Source organism: Solea senegalensis, linkage group LG19 (genome assembly GCF_019176455.1).
Source record: "Solea senegalensis isolate Sse05_10M linkage group LG19, IFAPA_SoseM_1, whole genome shotgun sequence".
Taxonomy (NCBI): domain Eukaryota; kingdom Metazoa; phylum Chordata; class Actinopteri; order Pleuronectiformes; family Soleidae; genus Solea; species Solea senegalensis.
In genome coordinates this window covers 16680799-16704492 of record NC_058038.1, presented here as the reverse complement: position 1 = coordinate 16704492, position 23694 = coordinate 16680799, and the positions used below count along the sequence as shown (strand labels likewise).

Below are 23694 nucleotides of genomic sequence, written 5' to 3'. Positions count from 1 at the left end.
TGCTGGGATAACAGACACCTACAGTATAGTTGACTAAATCAATTTACTTTTGTAGGAGGAAAACTTCATATAAAGCAGGTTTCTTATGGAGTATATTCCTTACCGAAATGTCTTTGCTTTCAAGCATTTCAATGACACAGGCAACACAGATCAGCAGTCCTCCACCTCCACCCTCTGAAGGCATCAGGTAACCACTCCATTTTGGGTCATGTCTAAAGTGGATCTTGTCACAAACTAAAATATCTGCTGTCATCATTTCTGAAAAATTCACCTATCAAAACAAAGCATAATAAGCTTTATAGTAATGGCAGGCAAACTGCAAGTCTGACAGGTTAATATAAATGCCAGCTAATGGCATTATGAAGCTATTAAGCCATTAGGTAGTTAGCTATAGCTAACTAGCTAGCTAATATGCAACTTACCTGTCCTGCTTCTCAAAAACAAACTAAATTATGCCGTCGCTTTATTTTAAAACGTATCCATAAATGCAATGATATTTTAAGGACCCTATGACAAAAAACCCCACATGTATTCCAATTCTGTAGCGAACTTAACACATTTTTTAGTGTTAAAACAAGAAAACATGGCGCGTTAATATACGCCCCGCCCCATTTTTAATCAAAACTTTATTGAACCACACCAGCTTAGCAGACTACAGTAGTGCAAAAAGAAGTGTAATGGCAAAGAAAACACATTCTTTTTAACACAACGTAAAAAAAAAAATCTAAAATAAAATAAATAAACATATATATATATATATATATGTTTATTTATTTTATTTTCGCCCCATGTGTGCATGGGTTTTCCCTCAAAAGGTAAGTATATCTTGTGGGATAAAGCAATGTGTAATAATAGGAAAGTGGAAGGAACCTGCTATATTTTCTACTCATAAGCAACAAAGGTGGGGAATATTGAGTGTCTTTATTCAGAGAGCTATATTATTTGAAATAATTAAATAGAAAATAGCTCAAATGTGCAGACTTTTATGATCCAGTTGCATGCAATGTTTTATTTTTATTTTTTTTACCTGAGTTGCCTGAACAGCGCAGTTTGTTCTTTCACAGTAGAGTTCAGTAATGTAAGTAAGTAATGTTTAAGGCTAAACTGAAATCTAATATTTCAGCAAAAACAATGACCATCTAACTACTGTGTCAGCAGCATCAGATTATGCTATAATGACTGTCATTGCTGAATAATTGACTGCAAGTGTATGTTGCATGAGTTGTGCATTATCATGCAGTATATAAGCCACAATTTGGTTATCACCATGACAACAAAAGCCTCTTGGCAACTGAGAAACTATATCTGATGATATGTGTGGGGGCGATTATCAGCCACTATCAACATGTCAATGTTTAATCCCACTGCAGCTCTCCTTAAACACAGTTCATTGCACATTAAAATAGTGCATAGCCTAAAATATAGCCACCTCAGCTCTGCCTCAATGTCAGTGTGTGTGTTACTTTGTGCCTAGCGTTGTGTGTATGAGTGTTGACAGTAAGCTCTCATAGTTTCTCAGTGTGCAATATGTGCTACCTTTGAAAGATCTGCTGTGCGCCCACAACAATTTCAGAGAAAAAGTGTACTGTGTTAGGACTGTGTGTGCAGGAAGTGGTCAAAGCCTTACTTGACAGAGAAGACTATCAGACCTCTGACAAGAATGAAGGTGGAAGTGACTTGTTTCTAAAGTCTCCATTTGTGCTTGGACACGAGCTAGACAGCTGTATTTGACAACTATTTCATATAGATTATTCCACACAGGCCACAGTCTGTGTGTTAGTAGAGATAACCTCACATGCAAACACATTTCACAACATTGGTGGGCCCTTTGCTTTGCTGTCATATGACTTGCCATATCTTAATCAACTTCCTGTGCCTCTCCGCAAGAGCCCACACATGCACATACTTAAAATGTTACTGTCAATGAATAATACATTGATTAAAGTGATTGTTCACCAACCACACACCAGTCATTGAGGTATAGATGTAAAATGTTTCCAGACACCTCAGCCAACACATTGTCACAACATAAGTGTGCTCACATTATTGAGCCATTGTTTCCAGTGAAGATGACAATGAAGACTGTGTGGTGGCAACAAAAGTTGAAAATGAGGAATATGGCAACCCTATATGTAATGTCTGAGTTTTGGACTTTGTGGGGCCAGGGACACCTTACTGGGGACAACATTACAAGGATGCCCCTCATGGAACCAAGCATATGCGTACTGCCCTTTTTACTTCTGGATGCCATAAAGACTCTGCAATGTTAGGTTTTTCGTCTCCTTAACTCCCACGTCGCTCTGCATAGCTCGAACAGCCACTGCAAAACTCAACTACAAGACAGCCAAGTGATTCAGCAATGCGTCATGTGCAGCATCCGTCTCTGCAAACGTGACAGCAGTGATCTCAACTTCACAAAATAAACTGCAGTCGCAGCTGTGTTCAAAGGAGAGCGAAGATCTGGTTCCATGCCTGTAGACGAACACTCCTGCTGATGTAGCATACAGAGCACAGCAGTAACCTCAGGGTTGGCAGACTTAAGCTGTGCAGTAACTCCACTCTTGCAGCCTGTCATTTGTACTAAGTGCCAAACATTTTTCCCAGCTCAGTTTTACTTTATGTGAAAACATCCAAAAGTCTCATTGTTCCTCACCTGTTGTCTTGCCCAAAAAAGGAAAATGTCATATTTAATAACGCAAACCCTAAAGGGATGGGTTGGTGCTTGGACCCCACTTTGGAAAACTTTTATTTACATCAAGCTGCATTTAATAAATATTTTCATGACCTTACTAAAACAAGGTTTTTTTTTTATAAATATGATTAAATAAATTGACAGTGGCGCAACAAAACATAAAACATAAAAACATAAATAAAAAAATACATTTCTTTTCTTCTTTTCGTTTTCTAGTTCTACCCCTTTTTCTTCCTTTCAAACATTCAAATCAAAGATTCAGATAAATAATTGAAACATCACACATTATTTTAGATGTGTTCTGGATTTTTTTTTTTTTACAAATACTTTGTTACTTATGTACAAAATTCACATATCTGTACTTTACTTAATTATTTAATTTAATGGTCTGTATTTATATAACACTCTTGATGAGCTGCTATACACTACAAGTTTGCCATTCAACCATTCACATGCCGCAACACAGGGTTAGGTGTCTTGCTCAAGGACACATAGACTAGCAGAGCAAGGAACTGAACCCACAACCTTCCAGTTGAAACTCACCCTACCACTGAGCTACCATGGCTCAATCCTTACTCCTCACTTTTTTATATCAAATACTAAACTTATTATAGTATTTTTACCATTGTAAGTATAGTATTATACATATTTATATTAATATGCCCACTTAAATACATATTTAGTTAAAGACTTTTACTTAAGTAATATTTAAAAAAGTGTCTTCAACTGTTACCAAAGTCCTAGAGACCGAAAATGTTGGATTCTCCAACACTGACGACCACCACAGTGCCACTATTTACCAAACCACATCCGGGCAAACTAAAATACTTTGCCCCGGAGACATGAGGTGAAGTAGGAAGAGGGCGGAACCACCACGCGCGCGAGCGCGTGCATGGACGTGCGTGCGCGTCCGCAGGAGAGGCATCACCAGCAGCCGCGGTGCTGCGTTCAGGTGTGTTTCACCCTCAGAGGTGAAAGTCCCGGAGTAACGGACCATGGATTACATCGGATCAATTATGACAAGATAAAACATGTGGAAGTTCCAGTGTAACGTCGGAGGAAACGTCGATCAAAGTGAAAGGGTCTGAAGACGGTAAGAAGTAAAACACTTTTAACTGTATTCTAACTTCAGGCCGTATAGCTGTTTTGTTCACCTTATATTTAAAATGAATTGCTAATATAGTTCGCCACTGTCATGTTGTATTTAAATACTTCTTAAAAGGGAGTCTGTGAACACCTGGGGGTCTGTAGTTCTCTACTAGTCGATCCTGAAAACTTTCCAAATTGATCCATTAAAGTTACAAGAGTACAGCAACAGTAAATTGAGTGTAATTTTCTCATTATAAGAAGTTAATTTATTAACAAATTCCATCATCAAATTATTATTCTGTAAATACAATGACGGGGCCTCTGCTATTGTGACAAACATATTTTAACACTTTTCTGTGTTGCATACGATCATAACAGTTAAAATTGTTTCAAAGAAAGTAAAGTAAAGTAAATGTTGCCTACAGCTAATATACATAAGCATTTTTTTGTTGATATTCATTTTGAGTGTTGCAATTGTGTGCCTTCATATAATCTATGACTATAATACTATGATTTTTAGTATGATTTTCAATATTCTGCATTATTACGTGAGGCAAAGTGAGAGAGCGTGGCATATAGTGCATGTATTTTCATGGGTCAGCACAGTTTTTTTGATGGCCCAACACCACCCTGTTATTCCCTCAAGTGTGATGCTGGCACACGCTAACACGTTTCTCTTCACCCCCCAAGGTATTGTACCTTGTGTTATCCTTGTGGAGCCTCAAAAAAGACAAACACTGAAGCTAATCTGCTCGCTCGACTGTCTCATCAGCACTTTCCACAACTGACGTAAAAGACAATCAACAAACAGGAGAAAACTCTACCAATAACAAGGGTTTGCTATTACCCCTATATACCTGCATCTCCACATGTAGACAGTGCACTTATTCTGCGAGCCACTGAGTCACACAGTGAGGTGTCATATACAGTGGTAATGAGTCACTGTGAAATGTGGCGTCACTGTGGCCAGAACCCTCACATTTTGTCCTCAGTTAGCCCCAACCTGGGGAGTATTCTGTTTCACACAAGAACAGCGCTCCTCTCAGCTGCACACCAAGACTTGACTTCATAGGAGCATGAAATATAAAAAAAACCCAGAAATTTGAAGCTTTCCTTTTGATGAGAAAGTGGCCATGAGACAGTGAGCAAGAGAGAGAGAGTGAGAGAGAGAGATGACAGTGATGATAGAGTTTGAGTATCCCTTTTTCTTTTTCTTTTTTTCTACAAAGATGCACGTCAGATATAAATGCTCTGGGCTGAGAAAGATGGAGGGAGAAGAGAGACAGAGACAAATGGAAGAGAGGAGTTGCTGACTTAGTTGAGGCGGAAAACAATGCCAGACTGAATAGAGAAACTGCAATTTTCAGGCAGAAAAGTGACAGATTGCACTGATGACAATGCAATGATAGTGATTAAGAACCATCACCACTGCAGTTGTGATTATGTAGTTTTTCTTTCATGATATGAGGAAATTTCTTTGTGCTACAAAGAAAGAAGTTAAAAGTTTTCTTTTACATGAGAAACAGTCTTTCTTTCATTCATTAGATTCATGGGTCAGTTGCTTTGTGGGCTTGGATTCTTCATTCTTTCATTCAAAAAATATAACCTGTGACACATTATAGCAGGTAATGGAAGAACAAAAGAGACAATAATGGTGCACAGGCATTGTACCTTCTCTCCATTTATCAGCCCACACAATAGCACTCAGCTCAGCCTGTACTCTCACCCTTCCATTTGGCTTACTTAACTGTAGTATAATTTGTGTGAGCCTGACTCATGATTGTGTTTCTTTACTTCCTCACTATTTTCGGCTCCAGGTTTCAAATAATTTTTTCAAATCTCAATTTTATCCTTATCCTGTTGTCCCTCTCCCATTCTTTCTTCCATGAACTAACCAATTCATCACTACTGCCTCTTCTTCTTCTCCTCTTCAGCTGTTATCTGTCTTCCTGTGCTCTCCTCTCCTCCTCCTGCCTTCCCCTTTCTATCATGTCTGTATCCATGAGGAGCCAACAGCAGCGCCGGCGCTCTCTAGGTCCTGTCTCACCCAAGCGCTTATACAGAAACCTGTCCGTCAGACTGAGGGGAGGAGAGACATCTGTTGCCAGGGAAATGGATACGCTCAAGCACTACAGCAAGTTTGCGGATGCTGTAAGTGTCACACTGTCTGAAATTAAAAGTCTGGTTTTTCATGATGGCTGAAATGATTTGATCTTTCTTTGACACTACATGCAGACTTTGTGTCAATATGAATGCATTATCCCTTTCCTGTCTGTCGTTGTAATGAACCCTCTTTTTCAATCTTTATCTCTCACCTACTCCACTTTTACATGGGCCCCTTTAGTACAGCACCCTGTGGGAAGCAGTGGAAAATGAGGACACTTTGGCTGTGCAAAGTCTGCTGTCCAGAGACCACACCAGCTATGGAGGAGGAGGTGGAGGAGCAGGAAGCATGTGGGAAAGAGGAGAAAGGAAAGAAAAGGACTGGGAGAAAGAGCGAGAGAAAGGATTAAACAGGGTGAGCGATCAGGGTCTGGTTCCCCTGGATGTAGCGGCCCTCACTCATAACTCTCCTCTGCTCCATGTGTTGACAAAGGCAGGAGCCAGGCACAACCCTGTTTGTGAGTCTTGTTTTTCTAAAAATATCACAAACAACCACACTTTACATTGTAAAATGTTGCCGCAATACCTCAGATAACCACAAATCATATTCAACATCTATATGTCCTCTTACTTTCTTTGTCTTTCTCCATTAAATGTCCTCTCAGTGTGCCAACCGGCTGACTGGGAAATCAAGCTGCAGGCTCTGGTGGCATTGGCAAACAAACGGGTGGAGGAGAAGAAGACGGAGCTCGTGAAGAAGAAGGAGTTAGTGAAGAAGACTGGGGTCGGGCCTCAGGCTCAGTCTGACATTGAGAGACATATTCGCCTCTGGAGTCTTAGGATGCAACTGTACTGCAGGATGAGAGAGAACTTCCAAAAGACAGGTCAGTGGTCTTTATTCAGCCTTTTTGCATTTCTTGACCCTTGGGTTAGGACAGAGTAGTTGGGATTCCATTAGCCTGTGTTATGAGCATTTTCAATGGGAAATACAGCATTTTACTCTTGAGGGAGGTGGAAAAGTTGGCAAATCTATAAAAGGTAAATGCAAGTGAGTGAAATGGAAACATTTCCAGCAAATGAAAGAAACTGTGATCTGATATCATTACTGAAACTTCCCTCCCACATCTGCATCGGACTGATGAGGAGGACCACAACATTTCTTGACTTGGTGCAAGAAGCAAATACAATAATAAATTGTAGCAGCAAGGAAACACGACTATGTACCTTTAGCTATGTGTGCTCTTTTTAAGATTCATGAATGTGCATTTTCTTGTACCAAATCGTAGAAAATGTGTATAAAATTTGTGGTAGATTTTAATGGAAATCTTTCTGTCCTTCAAATTCAGTCTCAGTGAACTAGTTTTCCCCTCACCTCCCCTTTCAGCAGAATCATTTATCTCTGCTGATAAAGTTTAGAGTAATCAGGTATTCAGTCCAACTTCTTTAGTAAATTTTAAAGATTTCCCATTTGGACTTTTGTTACTCCTGTCCTGTCTTAGGTGTCCTCTTGACAGTCTCCCTCCATCCCCTTTTACCTCATTCACAATTCAACATACTGGCTTTCTTAGTCCTTACTAAAGTCCCCCATGCCCTGTGCGTCGTCCACCAGCTGCCGATGGCTGCCTGGATCAAATAAAAAAACCATGGTGTTGGTAAATATGAGTAGAAAACCACAAATTTAATTCCTTCAAGACAGTTGTGGTACAAAACATAGACTGTATGTAAAAATGAATGTAGTCTGGTTAGAAAGAGAAGCCCTATTATCACAGAATTCACTGTTAGCCATCAGGGGGCTACTTCGCCGGTTGCAAAAAGGGCTCCGTTTGAATAGAAGTCTATGGAGAAATTTGTCTACTTCTAACTTGATTTACAACATTATTTCACTTTGTTCCTGAGGTGTAGTCTCAATCACTATTTTCAGGTATTGCTCAACAGAGTATGAGAAGAAATAGATGATAGATGATCATGATCGGCAAATATGAGTGAACACCAGTGTGATTAATGGCTGAAGTCTGTCATGATACTGGTCAAATCAGGAATCTCAGCTGTTTTCACCCTCTTATTGCCCCTTTTTCCCCACACCAACCTAGTTTTCTCTCTCATGACTCTACAACGACAACATCCACAGCGCTCATGTTTTTTTAAAATGATGTAATAATATCACCTTTGCACTTACAGTAATTGCCCTGTGTGAACATCTCGGCATAGCTCACATTTCATTTCTCCATTAATCACTTCCAGTTTTATGATCACAGTTATTGCTAAGAGTTGTTGTGCTGCACGATATGTATTACGCTCGCAACAAACACATAAACTTGTTAGGTGTCATCTCTGTGTGAGGGTTATAATTTTACAACCTCATAACAACAGAGATAACTGATATTTGAATAGGATCACATTTTCGTTTAGACCTAGTGCTGATTTTGTCTTTTAAATGCTTCCCCCAGAACTCCCCGGCCCTCCCACTCTTGTGTCCATAGTGGTGACCAGTACGACCTCTTTGTTCGTGTCAATCAAAGAGCCAGAAGGTGACACTATAGGGCTCATCACACGCCACAGAGGTAGGTGGTAAATTGTTTATAATGGGTGGGTGGAAGAATAAATAGATGAATGGCATCTGGGAGGTATGAATTAACATGGACAGAGGCCTCATGGACAATTAAAGGAAATAATTGAATATTTATTTTGTCCGTTATAATGAATGTCTCGCCCTTATATTAACCTGGCGTGTATTTGTGCGTCTAGTTTGCTGCAGTCAGCCAAGGGTTATCCCAGGGTTCAGTATTTTTCTTTGTTTAAAAATCCATGTGGTGTTTGAGAAAAGGGTGAATAATCTGCCAGTGCCATTGTTTTGTGTTCACAGTGGAATGGAGCACCTCAGCCAGCTTCAAAAGCATCCTTGACTCAGCCCAAGTTACGGAAACAAAGAATCCTTCCTATAGTATCAAGGGACTCACCGCAGTAAGTCATGCAGAAAACACACACAGACACACTCACACACACAGGTTTGTGTAGCTATCCTTCCAACTTCCATTCATTTGGACAATCTAACCAAAGCATTAACATTAACCATAACCAGTTAATGCCTAACCCTAACCAACTCTTAACTCACACACAGACTGTTTTTATTTCTCTTCAATCATCATGTGCAGTGCTGAACTTCCCATAACAGACAGAACAGTTGTCCTACTCACTTCACCTTACCTTACCAGATGAATGAATTATGAGAGCAGTGTGTGCATGATTTCTTTGTACAACACAGGATTCATGAGGTTAATGCATGGTAATAATTTGGCAGTCTGGTGCTTCTCTAAATGCAGGGAGTGCATTACTTTGTAAGAGCGAGTGCCTACAATGTGAAAGGATGGGGCCCACCTCAGTGCTCTACTCCAGTCAGCGCTGCCCCCTCCAGTGAGTATACTGAACTGCAAACCTGGATGAATGTGGCCTTTCTACTGCGAATGGGCTCCATTCTTTTTCACTTTGTCCCAGTGTAATTAAATGATTTGGCTGGCATCTAGCTTGACATGAACGCATCGGTATCCACTCATGGCCACTAGATTAATGAATTATGAAAACATGAATAATTAAAGATGTCGCCGTGAGTCAGCAGCCTTGTCCCCGTGCTGTTTTGAGTTGAATTTGGTACCTAATTGTTTTTGCATGCCACAACCGATGCCTGTTTTCTCACTGCATAACTTGCTGCTACTTTCCACTCAAAGTTGTAGTGCGTAACTTTTAAATATAAACAAATATCAGTTACTTTTAACCATTGTCAATGTTTGTCTGTGCACACAAAGTGATTCGTCTGGACAGACAGAGGCATCAGCCACATTGTGCTAATTAAGCGTGACAGCTGCAAGCAGGTTGGAGTCGGACTGAAAACACAAACAAGTGCCCACAGAAAGCTTCAGATGAAGGACGCAGAATATAATATAAATAATTGTTTCTGTTCACACAAACCAGACAGAGGCAGAATAATAACATAAAACGACAACAAACCACTAAAGGTTGCATACCGTAGCTTTAACACATGAAGCAAAAAATGCAGGAAAGAGAAGGAGATCAAATTAATGTGAACAAATCAGAAGTTAATTAAACTAAGTAATAACATTGCTAAAATAGACCATATGAATAAATAAATAGCCTAAAACCTTATGATAATGCGATAACACAGTTGAAAACCATATTATTATATTGCACAATAGAAGCACAGCATGTGATCTGTGTGATGTTCTGTATGCTGTAGCATCAATTAGGTAACAAAAATCTAACATGATGGTCAGTTTAACTTAAAGGTGAGATATGTAAGAGTTTTGGCGGCTCAGAATGAATCTGCATTGAAGCTTTTAGAGTCACGGCACACAGACAGCCTTTCACACAGTTGCTCTTGCCTCCTAATAATGGCATGATGATTTCCCTAATAGCGTGAAAATAAACACAATCCTTTGTTTCTCTCTTGCTCCCTGCACAGGTTGGAGAGAGTGCATTGGTGTGAAGTCACAGTTCAGAAACCATGAGGACCTAGTGACAAAACTGCTAGAAGATCCCAAGGAACCACACTACAGAGGATACTGCATAGGTAACGTAGGGGAGACAACAACACAATTTATATACATTTCTTTCCAGCAAGAATAACAGGACAGAGGCATAAGACCATAGCATTTAGTTTTTCCATGATATCGCAACATTTCTGTAACTAAATTATGAAATAAACACAAAAAAGCCTGATATTACAAGGAAATGTAGTGAAATCTATAAGATGCTCTGCAGATTCCGTGCAAATATGACAGAAAATATTATAATTTTCCCAAGAACACATATTTTGACCTTGTCACTGTATTACACTGTAGTAAAAAAATGCTAAAGAAACATTAGTCAAGTCAGGATGCAAGTCAAATATTTTGTGTGCACAGTGAGTATACAGTACTTTGTCAGATGAAGTGATTCGGATCCTCCTCTCTTCTTCTTCTCCTCCTCCTCCTCCACAGAGAGCTCTAAGCCCCAGAGTCCCAGCAAGCGTCTGTCTGTGTCTCGTGGCATCAAACAACTGTTCCAGTCTGCCACCAAGTTTGTTCGCCTCCTACAGAGGTAGCACTCCATCTGTCTTACCTGTCACAGAGTACCTTGAGGATATGAGGAGTGACATTAAACGTGATGTAATTACAGCAGTGAAGACAACCACAAACAAGCCAAAGCATTCGATCTCCATTTGCTCATTAATCAGATCAAGTATTGCCAAGAGGTTGTCCCAGTCTTAAGTATTGGATCTGAGTTGATCTGGGTATTTTGTTTTATGTAATTGGAGATCAGCTGTCACCCTGAGCCATTTATGGGAGTTGTAGGTCTTCCCACAAGCACCAGCTGTGAGTTACTTTATTATAGTGATACTGGGTTCTTGTATCTCAGCTGTAGACTGTAGCAGGGCTTTACTTGGGACAGGATCATAGTGACATTTATCTGTTATTACCTGTGTAATACAACGCATTGTTTCATCCCAGGTCTGCTCAGCTACTCTTCTCAGGACCCTGCATTTACTTCCATTTATTTGGACAGCCAAGGGTTAGCGTTGTCCCTAACCTTAATCATAACCAGTTAATTACCTAACCCCAACCTTAACCTAACCACAATTCAAACATTAGCCCTAAACCTAACCCCATCTCTCAGAAAATCAGGCTGTGCCTCATTAGGGTCATGTTCTGGTCTCCATGAGGACTACAGGGCACTCTAAAAAATTTGGATCGGGGTTGGTGGCTGAAGAAAATGATTGGAACATCCCAATTATTCACAATGACAGTGCAATGTTTAGAATGTTAAAATGTTTCAAAAGCCTCTGCTGTCCGGCTGTCTGCTGTTATTTTGGTCTGTGAAAATGAATTTTCAAGCTCTTACTTGGATCTCATCAGGGGCGTGTACTTGGCAACCGTGTTCTACTACAAGGAAAACTTTCTGGTGACAGCTGAAGATCAAATCCCCATGGTTGAGATCCAGTGCTGTTCCACCTCCATCACCCACGACTTCCTTTGGTTTGCCAAGGTGACCTGTCAGTCGACACGATGTACATTAATCCAAGTTACACTGATGCAAATGAAATGCTGATTAATGCACTGCAAATCAATTTGAAGTCAATAGTGACCAAATTGTTTTCACAATCAATCTTGTGCTTTTTGAATGCTTTGTTAAAATGGATCCAAACTGCATCTGTTGGCAGAGTTTCACCAACTGCTAAGATTTATTTGTCATTACCCTTGTTGTAGTTGTCGTGTGCATGGCAACAAGTGCCATGGCTCCAACAGGCCCTCTCCACTGCACATTCATCACCATCCTCCCTCCTTCAGAACAGGCACAACATTTTAAGAGCAGTTTCCCAGCTGCAGGTAGGAGGCTAAGCAGCTTATTCTGCATAATATGAAGCATTAAAATAGGTTAATTGCTACTTTAATTACCTCTTTATACATCTTCTTCCTCCCACTCTTCTTACATCTGCATCTGTTTATTTCAAATGTTATGGATTAATGCAACGCAGGCTGCATACTTGAGTTTCACCACATTAATGCATAACATCCTGATATTTATTCATCCTCATGTTTCTGTTTTATATCTCCACCATCACCGTTACCATCAGTCTTCCCTGGGAACAGTGGACCTGGGCAGGGTGTACTACGAACCGCTGAAAGACCGGCAGGGCAACGTGCTACTGGTGACATTGAAGGAGTTTCCAAATCCCCCCAAGTGAGAAAGAGCTTTTTTGTAATTGTGTTAATCAAGCTTTTATTTCCTCCACATACAGCACAGCGATTAGTGGAGGATTTAACCTCACGTTCTGATAAAAGGATCCAGCTCACTCCCTCACTCACACCAATCCCAGCTGACAGTATTCTTTAATAAATAGATACAGCTACATTTTTTTATCAATCTGCTACAACCACCTAAATCATAATTCGCCCAAAGAGGGTAATAATTCAGTCAGATATTAGGTTAGGCTTGCTTAGCATTCCTGCTGAATGATGTTTTCAGGATATGCAGTCGGTCTGTCTGTTGGTTGTAAGGTTGGGTTAATCACAAATCATTATAAAACCAAACATCTTGTCCAGATGAACTAGCGAGGGCCACATTATAAGTCGCCTCCAGGTGCCTCCACCACATGTAATTGATCGATTTTCTTCTAGAAAACATATGAAAGGGTCACAGATGTCAAGAAAAACTGATTGTTTGCTCTTAGTAGGGCAAAGCTGGAGATAACTCAGAAATCCATTTTCCTCTTTTTGGCTTATCCACCTCCTACCATGTAAATGCAATGACCATTTTGGCCAGCAGCAGGCCTATATCTAAGAATATTCTTTCTTTTGTTCATTCGTACCCTCACTTGTCTGCTCCATGTCAAGCCCTCCAGACCCTCCGCTCCACTGGATGACCCTGGCCCGCCTGGAAAAGAACCGCAACAGAGCTCCTCTCCTGCCTGAGCCCACCGCCATGGACATGCTCTTTGAGCAACTCAAGGTGACGCTGGCTTTTATCTCTGTGTGTGTGTGTAAAAGAGAGAAAGAAAATATCTGACACTGTGTATTTGTGCTGCACATATCACAGCACAGTATATTGACTAAGAGTATTTATCTTCACTATTTGATTGTTAAGCCATGTGTTGTGCAAGGGTTTGGAATGACTTCACCCAAATAAAAATGAGATGCAGGAAATAAAATGTGTCCAAGCATTACACCTGAATCATGTCTCTTATAAAACCTTCAACCCCGCACCTGCTTCTCTCTGTTTTCCAGGAGAAGCTGTACTTCCATAGGCACAGCATGCAGTGGGCACAGGCAGGTCTGTATGTGGGCATCCTTAAACTGTGCAGCTCAGTAGAACAGATCAGGGTCCTGGTGCCACAGAGGCTGCCTAATCTTCTCTGCCACACGCGTGTTCGACACAACGCCCACGTGACCAGGTAACACAGTTACGTGTGGTGTATTGTGCCAGCCTCCCCGCAAGCTATGTTGTTTTGTTCTTGTTAAGTTAAACTTGTGGAAACATCAAGTCAGTTTTAAAGGGATGGTTCACATTATTTTAATTTTGGTCTTGTGAATTATTGCCACATTATCAGCCTCTATTTTGCTGTTGAGCACTGTTAACAAAGACTCAGCTAATAAAAGATATGGTTTAGAAAACCCCACAAACATAAGTAGTGTAGAATTAGTGATGAATGAGTCATAAGTGGAACCTAATTCTTTCAATAATTATATATTAACATGCGTTTTACTGCATTGCTGTGTGACAGAGAGGAGTGGACGTGGCTTCAGAGTCATGTTTACACGACCATCAGTGGCAGTGTTCAGAACCTGTTGACCGGTGACGACGAAAGCTTGATGGAGAGCAGTGGCCTGGTGGATTTCGTCCGGTCTCTGAGAGCAGCAGTCACACATCTCCTGACAAAGCTCAACATCCCCCTCTACAGGGTAAAAATCATGTCAAAGTCCTGCATCTGAAACATGTAATGTTTATGATGGAGAGTGTTTCTCTGTGTGTAGCTAATGCGGGCATACTGAAATTTAGTTCTTCGCTCTCCCCGACAGGCCTACCAGTATGGTGTGTACACTCGCGAGCTGCTGCAGTTTGGAGACAATCTGTCCATGGTGCTGCTGCTGCCTCCCAGCGAGGACTTCAGCTCGAGTTACTGGCCTCTGTTGGGCACCAAGGAGCCCGGTCTCACCATGCCTCTGCAGATCTTTGAGTTAGGTAGGTGTCGTCCCATAGTCAAGGTAGATAATGTAGTGCACAGTAGTAGCAAGTATAAAACAGATTTTGATTCCTACTATGATGAGTTCATGACACTGGGATTACCGTGGACCTTAAGGTTAATGCAAAATACATGGCAATGTAACCATGTCTTTCTTACAACAGCATGTGGGTTAGGGTTTTGAAGCTAAAATACATAGCGAAAAAAGAAAGTATCTATAATCTATATTTCAAGTTATACTGTGAATTTCCTTATATATTGATCTCATATTTATGCACTGTGTACTCAATTGCTATAAATGTTTTGCCTCCCATTTGCCATTTTAGGAAATAACCAATAGTGGTAATTGCACATAACGATGGAAGGTCTATCAAAAGTTTTTCTGGTATTTTCTCACTTTTTTTTTTCTTAATTTTATTAGGTCCAAATGTACTTTTTTTGACTCTTATTTAAACTCTTAACTCCTCTTGAAAACGCTTCGCTAAGTTGCGTTGTTAAGAGCTCCCTCGTCTAATCTCCAGACAGCACCTTCATGCCTGGATCCTGACATTATCTGGACTTCATGTGTGAAAATGGCTCATGAGTTTTGTTTTGTTTTTCTCTCTGTGTTTATGTAGCAATTTGACTTTCCTCTCTACTCCCCAGTTCACTTCTGGACGTATGAAAGGGGCTTCCTGTCTCAGTACTGCCAGGCCTGGGTGAGACTGGAGCTGGACACTCATTTGGCCCAGCAGGCTCTGCGGGAGGCGTTGGACACCAAGGAGGTGCAGGAGGCCCGAGACAGGCTGAACCGCATCACAGACGTTGCCCATGTAAGATCATGAAAGCAGTAACTGCACAAGCTTGTTGACTCAAGTCACAAATGCAAGGTGCAGCTGACTGCAAGACTTCACTTTTCATTGTCTCTTTGACTAAAGGACTTAACAACTTAACCAGCTACACTTGTTTGACATTATGAAGTCCTGGACATTTGCTTGAGGAAAGTTTCTCTATTTGCACCTCTCTGGATTTTAATTGATTACCACTGCCCTATAATGTATTTTCCTGTGTTTTTAGCGTCTGGATGTGGTGTGGCGTGATGCCCGCTGGATCATGGACTGTCTACAGTGTGTGCGGTCCAAGCAGTGGGTGGGGGCAGTGCCTCTGGGTCTGGTGATGGGAGGAGACCCACCACCACGTCCTGATGGTGAGGACGATGAGGAGAGTTTGACCAGCAGGCTGACCTGGCCCAGTCTGACATATGCACAGAGAGCAATTACAGGTACAGTGATGATGTTGTGACTTATTATAGAAGATCAACTCGATTAACACCACAGTTAATAAATAATTACATATAATCCACTCAGCTACCACTTTCAACACATTTTATTTTGTTGAAACACATCTTGTTCAAAGCTACTCATGCATTACTTAGTTTAGAATGTCCTTGTTCTTCATCTATATGTATATTCATAGGATGCTAGAAATCAGGCTATGCAAAATCTATAAAAAAATAGAATAAAAAAAAATAATAAAAAGAATATGACGTTAGGCAGAGATTTTTATATAATTTTTTTTATTTGTTACATTCTATAACTAACATGATATAACTTCTCTAATGCAATCAGCTGATCAGTTTGTATCTCGCTAAAAACTACAACTACAAAAATAAACATCTACATCAGGAAGAGTTTTCCTGGTTTTAGTTTGGTTTTAAAAAGAAATGATACAATACATTGTTTTAGGTTGTGTGACGTTGTAAATCGGAGATTAAGACTATTTTCCCATGTCTCTTTCAGAGAATTTAGTCAGTTCGACTCCCCCTAATGTAGTCACTGCTGAAGTCTCCACTCCAGCGGGAATCATGGTTGTCCCAGAAGAGACAGCGCTGGTGTTGATGGAGGGCGTCGCAAAGGGAGGGTACCCTGTTGACATCACTGCCCAATCAACATTAGACTTGACAAGCATTGGCCCATCTGAATTAGGATGTGCGAGTGCTTTAATTGAATCTGGACTAGAGCCCGCTGCTGTTGCACAGCTGGATGCAGGGTTTACTGTTTTGGACACTCAGGAGTCCTTCAATGGTGAACAGGACTTTCCCTCCAGCATCACTGAGGTAATCCGCCCAATGGAGATGGCAGAGTTGGTGGACATCTTGCCCACACTGAGTCTAATCGAGGAGGAGACACCCAGTGGTCCTCCCATACCGTCAGTAATGGACATGCTGGAGAGCTTTGGACTAGGGATTGATGAAAACAACACCTTGATCGATTTAGGTAATTCAGGCTTGATTAGTGATGCTGGGTGTCTCTCACAACCTGACCTGCACTATAGCAACCGTGATACGAGTGAGGCACACAGTGGGAGTATGGCGTTACAAGGACAAGACATGTCAGCTTGTCATGACATGTTGAGTGCTGCTTGTGATGATGTGCCTGTTTGGTGCTGGGATTTTCCATCAGGTGCTACAGAGATCCAGCAGATTCCCAGCAACGGAACATGTTTTCCTCTGAGAAACCAGGTGGCGTGGGAAACACCGTCCAACAGCTCATCCTGATGTTGTCTGAAATAACAGCTGACTTTGAACTTTGTGTCAACATATAACTTGACATTACTGGCTAATAGAAAAAAAAAAAAAATATCAAGCTTTCGGTTTGGAAAGGACCTGATCCTCGATTACTGACTTTTGTCCACTGAGTTAATATCAAGTAATGTCCACTGTGGCAGGCGAAAGTTTAATTGACAAATAGATAGAATTTTATCTAATGTATAATTGCTGCCGATCTACAAATAGATGTGGAAAGTTTAAGGTTCAGTGTGTAGGAATTGTTGACACCTACTGTTGAGACCATTGACCGCAATAAACAGAGAAGTCAGTTAACTACAGCATGGTGGCCGTTTGGGCTGCTGTAGAAACATAGCAGTACAAGATAGCAGCATCCATAAAGCAAGGTTCTAGCCCAAAGTACATATAGAAGACTTATTGTAAAAATATTTTTTTATTGAAGCAGTTATTACTTATACAACTAGAGGCTGTTATGGTCAATTTCTGTCAATAACTCTTAAACATAACACACTGGACCTTTAAAAGAAAGACAAAAGTATATTTTGTAATGTGTAGTGCAGCAGAGCTTCTCGTGTGTACAAACCAAACTATAGCACCAGCTCATTGTGACATGAAAACCCATCACTCACTATAGTACCAAGCAACATTGCGGCTTTTTATATCCTGCAACCAAACCAATGCATTAAGTCAAGTAAAAAGCAAGTGTTTTCACTCACTCACTGCAAATGTTTATTTAAATACCTTTGACTGCATGGTATTCTAAACATTTCTGAACTCTTCTTCTGGGTCTCACTTTGTTGGAGCATGAAAACCAATCAAAATCAAAAGTTATTTCTTGCTTTAGATTAAATTTGGCCTCATGCTGTGCATTTTGCTGCACAATGTCCTCTGCCTTTCATTTCTAGAGTGGGATGTCTTAATAAAGGGATTTTCCACAAAAACTATGGAGACTACATTAAGCATAATGTAAAGAGTAGTAGGATGTTGTTGAAGAAACCAGTCAGAGATGTGTACTTCTGATAAGCTGAAGTATCATGTGGTCATGAAATGGAGGAACGTACAGTGTCAACATTTCACATCTTTTCTTTTTTATGTTTTTCCATTTTTCCTATTTGTTGTACTTTGTAAAGTCCACTGTCAAAATGTACGTAAACAATTAAAAGACCTAGCACATACAGTATTTACTGGTGTTTTCATATATGTTTTTAAATCATATGACAACTGTATGTACAACTCATGCTGCTAAATTTGCAGCATTTCCAAATGTCATTTTCCTGTTATTATGTAGCCTACATAGACCCGAGCACCAACTACTTTGCTTTTCTCTGACAGTTAGTTAGCTTATCTACTAACTATGCTAAATTAAAACTTATGACATAATTAAGGTGTTTGTCCTTTGATCTTTCTACATTATGGGGATCAGGGCCAGTTGTTGCTGTTCCCAGTTCTCTGTTTAAAACAAGTATGTAAGTCTACCTCTGAATCACACAGCAAGCCTGTTTGAATCATTTAAAAAATGTTTTGTGTACTTATATTTGCATTTTTAATGGTCTGTTAAAAAAACAACTACGATGTCACTGCAAAATGCACCAACACTGTACAAAGGTACCTATGGTTATGAGGAGCTTTTAAAAAAGAAAAAGAGGGGGAAGTAATTGAAAGTGAAAAGTAACATTATTATGGAGAAAGAGCATTATATTTTAACATTCTAAGCCTTTGGTTACACATCAAAGAGAGGATAGAATTCCAAACCAAGGCAACTATTAAAATCCACCTGGAGGCTTTGTCAGTTATTTGCACCCTGGACATCAGAGCAGGCATTTGAGGAAAACAGAGCATTTGGTTTATTAATCCTCTTTACCAAACCACATTAGCATCACATTTCATAAATGGATCATGTGGTAAGTTATTGAATTAATCAGATCCAGTATACTAGTAGGACAATACGTCATTTGGTGTAGTTCAGTTTTACATTTCAGGGAATGTGAGGAAGAATCACCCAAAACCCTAGTGTCATTGTCCAAGCAGACAAATACAGGAAACTGACAACAACACTGATGCTTAATGCACAGTAAAAAATTAAACACGGCTTTGACATCAAAGCACAGCATAAAACACATGTACACTGAATGAGCCAGTCTGAAAATTGAACACAAACACACCACCAGACAACTTGGAAAAGACAAATCTAAAATAAAGGAAGGATAGTAGAAACATTATATTTTCATTAGTAGTTTTATTGTCGTGCAGTTTATTGTACATATATATATATATATATATTTATATTAATCTACTTTTGTGGGTTTTTGGTTTTAATTGATCCTGACAGTGTTTGACAAATGAATCCCTGCATGTACACGTACTTACACGCTATATGCACAGGAACTGTGTGTCTAAAATTTTTTTTGCCTCTCCCCTGAGGTGTGTGAGAATCAACAGGATATTTTACCCGTTTGCTCCGATGAAGAGGAGGACATTAAAGTCAATATCGGAGACCGGATCACCTCTCCCACTACAGATTACGAGGTGCAGGCAATCCTGGGGTTTGGTGCCTATGGGTTGGTTACTCAATGCCGGAAGGTGACCACTGAAGAAACTGTGGCTCTAAAAATATTCGTAAAAAAGAATGCCATTGGCGATTCAAAAGAGGAGGTAATTGTGTATTATCATTTGATATGTTTAATTGAATCAATGGCAAGTGTGTTTACATCAACTTTATCTTCATCTATCTTCATGATTCCAGGAGGCCATCCTGAAAACAATGAAAGCCCTCAACTCAGATAAGTTTAATGTCATAAGTCTGAATGACTCTTTCAACTTCAATGGTCATTATTGTCTGGAGTTTGAGAAACTTGACATGAACCTGAGGGAATTCCTGAAAATGAACGAGGATATGTCTCTTGACTTGGAGGGGATCCGCCCCATTTTGCAACAGGTGTGTTTTTGTAGTTATTACACAAACTGAATTGTAGGTTGTATTTTGTCTTTTAAGTTTAAAGATTAGAGATGGTGTCTATTCATGGACAAACTGATTCTTATTATTATTCTTCATCTTTAATGTGCTCTATCAGTGGCTGTGGAAGCATAGTGGGGTCTGGATGTGGAGGCATTGTGGGGTCTAAATGTGGAGGCACTGTGGAGTCTGGATGTGGAGACATTGTGGGGTGTGGATGGGTGGGTGGGCGCAAGCTCTGTATGCCCTCCAGCAGCGCAGAGACCAAACTGGCATTGCTGTCAATAATTCGTTGAACCAGTCGTTCCTCCCTCTCTCCACTCTCCCTCAAATGCTGCTGCAAGCTGGTATTTATCTCCTCCAGCCTCTGGAAAAGTGTGTCCATATTCTGTGCACTGCGCCGCCTCCGTGCAGGGTTTATTGTTGTTGTCCCTGCAAAAGTAGCCAGGGGAAAAATAGATTTTGATATTGGAAAAAGGTTGCTAGTGCTCTGCATAAAACATGACACCTCAATAGATTTTAATTATTATTATTTATTTTTAGAGAAAAGGAACAGGGAAAACAAAAAATAATTCCAGAACACAGGATGGAAAATTAAATAAATACAATACATAACAGAACTTACCAGCTGCATCTGGTGTAGGTGTGCTGGTGGTCCTTGGATGCTGAGGAGTGCTTATCCCTTCCACCTCAGAGTCGTCCTCAGCCTGCTGGCTAACCTCCATTGTGTCGTCGAGGTCCTCAGCCCCCAGTACACTCTCTACATCCATAACGCAAACCTTGACATTCATCCGTTTCTCTGCGCAAATGTGGCAGCTAACATTACATCACTTAAGTAAGGTACCTGTAACCACTCACCTGAGGTTGAAGGGCTGAATCCCACAGGAGGGAATCCAATGTCCTCGCCGTTTTCTTCGGCAGGGAACAATGTCCGCCCCCCTAGCAGCTCCTCCAGCAAGTCTGAAAACGGACACTGGACACGGTTGAGTCCACCTGTCTGATTTTGTTTTTTAGAGTTGCTGTAGTTCTGCTTCAGATGTTTCCACCGTACGCGGACCTGCTCCGCTGTCCGCTTACACCCCGCGTCTTGCATTTTCTCGGCCACTTTTTTAAAAAGGTGCCCATTTCGGGTTCTTCGACCGTCCATGTACTTTAAAATGTTTAATTCCTTCAGCTGAAGAAGCATAAATCTCGTCTCTTCGTCCGTCCAAAAGTGGGTCTTCTCCGTAGCTTTTGCTCTCGCTCTCACCATCGTGATGTTTGTTGATTTCCGGCAATAATACTGCACCGTCTTCTACTTCCGGGTCAAAGAACGTGGAGGACATTTTGGTGCGTGCGCAGAACGTCTAAAAAATTCAGTAGGGGTTTGCGATATGAGCCTAAAAATATGTTAACATTATTCCATTATGATATTGAAATAACAATAATTGTGACCACGGTTCACAGAATTTCAAAAGAAAAGTTTTGTTTTAACATGCAACAATATATAGTTCACAGTGAAATTGTAAAATGAATCTATTAATAAAAAAAAAAACATACATAAAATCACTATAACTTGACATCACTTGGAAGGCCGCAAGAAATATACTGCAGGGCTGCATGTGGCTTGCAGGCCCCAAGTTTGAGACCTCTGGACTAAGTGTATACATGCAGTATAGTAATTGGACTATGAATTCCATTATCCAGGAACGTTAGTCTGACTAAGACTAGCTCTATTTTAGAAAACTCAATTACTGTCTTTGACTAAAATCAGACTTTTAACATGCATGTAAAAGGAGAGAAAAAAGCTAGTTTGCTTCAGTTAACTTTTTAAGTTTTGCAATATCTGGCAAAACTTGCATCCTCATTTGGAAAAACTTAACACAGTCACTATGTCATGATTTCAGCTGGCGACAGGGTTGGATTTTCTAAAGAGTGCAAACATCATTCATGCAGACCTGAAGCCAGAAAATATAATGATGGTGGACCATGTACAGCAGCCACTCAAAGTGAAAATCATCGATTTCAGCTTAGCCTTGCAGAATCCAGGGGAGAGTAGTGGTAGGACTCTCCAGAGTTTGTGGTACAGGTAAGTCACCAACTCCACACCCATGCATACATCTGGGACAATTGTGTCAATCGTGTCAATTTAAAGATGTCCTGCACACAGGCATCTTTGGTTTTTAGTGAACTTTTAGTGCTTTCACGCAATTTCTTGACACAGTTTGTGTATGTTTGTATTCATCCTCTTGTTTTCAGAGCTCCAGAGGTTCTGCTGGGAGCTCCTGTCAGTGAGGCCATTGATGTGTGGTCTTTAGGCTGCATCGCTGCTGAGCTACTTAAGGGCTATCCACTTTTTCCGTGCGCTACTAATTACGATCTTGTAAGCATTGATTTATATATATATATATATATATATATATATATATATATATATATATATATATATATATATATATATGTACTGATCTACAGTATAGTTGATGATGAGATGATATAAGATGATGAGACAAACTCCAAGTCAAGTTGTCTTGTCACCAGTTTACTTTACTCATGCTCATAATACTGTTGTTTTGTTCACAGATAAGACATATTGTGCGCATGATTGCAAGGCTGCCAGTGCGTTTACTGAAAGCTGGGTTGTTCACCAAAATGTACTTTACCAAAAATTGGAAGTTGAAGCTTAAGGTAGGAGACTTGATTTTTGTTTGTTTGTTTGTTAATGCTGTTTTCATCTGTAATGTTGCATTCCCGTCCTCTTCTCTGTCCTTTGCCTCCTCATTCTCAATGCTGCTGCTGGTGGTTTTAAAAATTCTTCCCTTATAATACATTATTTTATTTTGCTGTGTCCTATATGTTGGTGTCATGTCAAATCATCTAAGTGAAACATCTATCTTCTTCTTAGACACCACCCACTGCAAATTTCATCACCCCACGTACGCTTGTCAGTCTGAACGACCTTGTGATGGTAACATAATTATCTCTTTTAGAAATCTCTCAAAAGGCAACAAAACAAGTTCAGGTGATCCAACTAGTTTTTTGTTTTTATATATGGTTCCAGTTGTATGCAGATCTCCCAGGGGCAGATGGCTGTGCTGTCCAGTGTGACTGTGTGAGCTTTGTCAGGCTCCTCACACACATGCTGATGGTTGACCCCTCTGACAGAATTAGCCCCAGTGAAATTCTTCAGCATCCGTTTCTTACGATGAGCCACTTAGATGGCACATTTGACAACAGCTTTTAGTAAGTGTGTGCTTCGGTGTGTGTCCGTGCTGACAGATACAGATAAAGAAATCTGTTTGTTTAAACAGCAATTGATTCTCTTCCAGTGTGAAATCTAGTAAAGAGCTGATGATGAGTATCTGTCAGGATCAGAGGTCTGATAAAGGAGATAACGGTGCTCTAACAACACAGCAGGTGAGTCTGAGTAAGGATTCCTGGACCAGCACTCCCAGCCTGGCCAACGTGGGCAGCCCTGCTGGGACGAGCTGTGACAGGCCCTCCCTCCTCCAGACCATCTTCAGTCGAGTTAGGGAAAAAAGTGCAGAACACGAGATGCAAAGAAAGAGGCAGCGTGTCGATCAGCTTCAACATTACATTCA

The 23694-nt window shown here is 40.4% G+C and overlaps 3 protein-coding genes across 4 annotated transcripts in view; 1 reads left to right on the top strand and 2 right to left on the bottom strand.

Annotated features, from left to right (window-relative positions):
* Positions 1-253, bottom strand: part of LOC122785199 (meiosis inhibitor protein 1) — a 45449-nt gene extending 45196 nt beyond the window's left edge. The window contains exon 1 of the mRNA XM_044050909.1: positions 104-253. Within this exon, the coding sequence (XP_043906844.1) occupies positions 104-253 (150 nt within the window). The remainder of the gene's footprint in view (positions 1-103) is intronic.
* Positions 254-3601: 3348 nt separating this feature from the next.
* On the top strand, positions 3602-18340 carry LOC122785200 (ankyrin repeat and fibronectin type-III domain-containing protein 1-like). 2 transcript variants are annotated; one of them, XM_044050911.1, is made up of 19 exons: positions 3602-3785; positions 5716-5932; positions 6126-6402; positions 6550-6768; positions 8332-8445; positions 8748-8845; positions 9205-9295; positions 10359-10466; positions 10876-10975; positions 11791-11920; positions 12142-12261; positions 12510-12616; positions 13270-13384; positions 13660-13826; positions 14157-14334; positions 14452-14614; positions 15261-15427; positions 15672-15876; positions 16394-18340. In XM_044050911.1, exons 2-19 carry the CDS (start codon positions 5771-5773, stop codon positions 17149-17151), a joined length of 3279 nt encoding a protein of 1092 aa, XP_043906846.1. In that variant the 5' UTR covers positions 3602-3785; positions 5716-5770; the 3' UTR covers positions 17152-18340. The 2 variants fall into 2 exon arrangements, with proteins under 2 accessions (XP_043906846.1, XP_043906845.1); XM_044050910.1 differs by lacking the exon at positions 3602-3785 and having other exon boundaries at positions 4207-5932.
* Positions 18341-18980: 640 nt separating this feature from the next.
* Positions 18981-21381, bottom strand: LOC122785212. Its single transcript, XM_044050932.1, has 3 exons — positions 20972-21381; positions 20739-20873; positions 18981-20545 (listed from the first exon to the last, which is right to left on the bottom strand). Exons 1-3 carry the CDS (start codon positions 21363-21365, stop codon positions 20202-20204), a joined length of 873 nt encoding a protein of 290 aa, XP_043906867.1. The 5' UTR covers positions 21366-21381; the 3' UTR covers positions 18981-20201.
* Positions 21382-23694: the final 2313 nt, after the last annotated feature.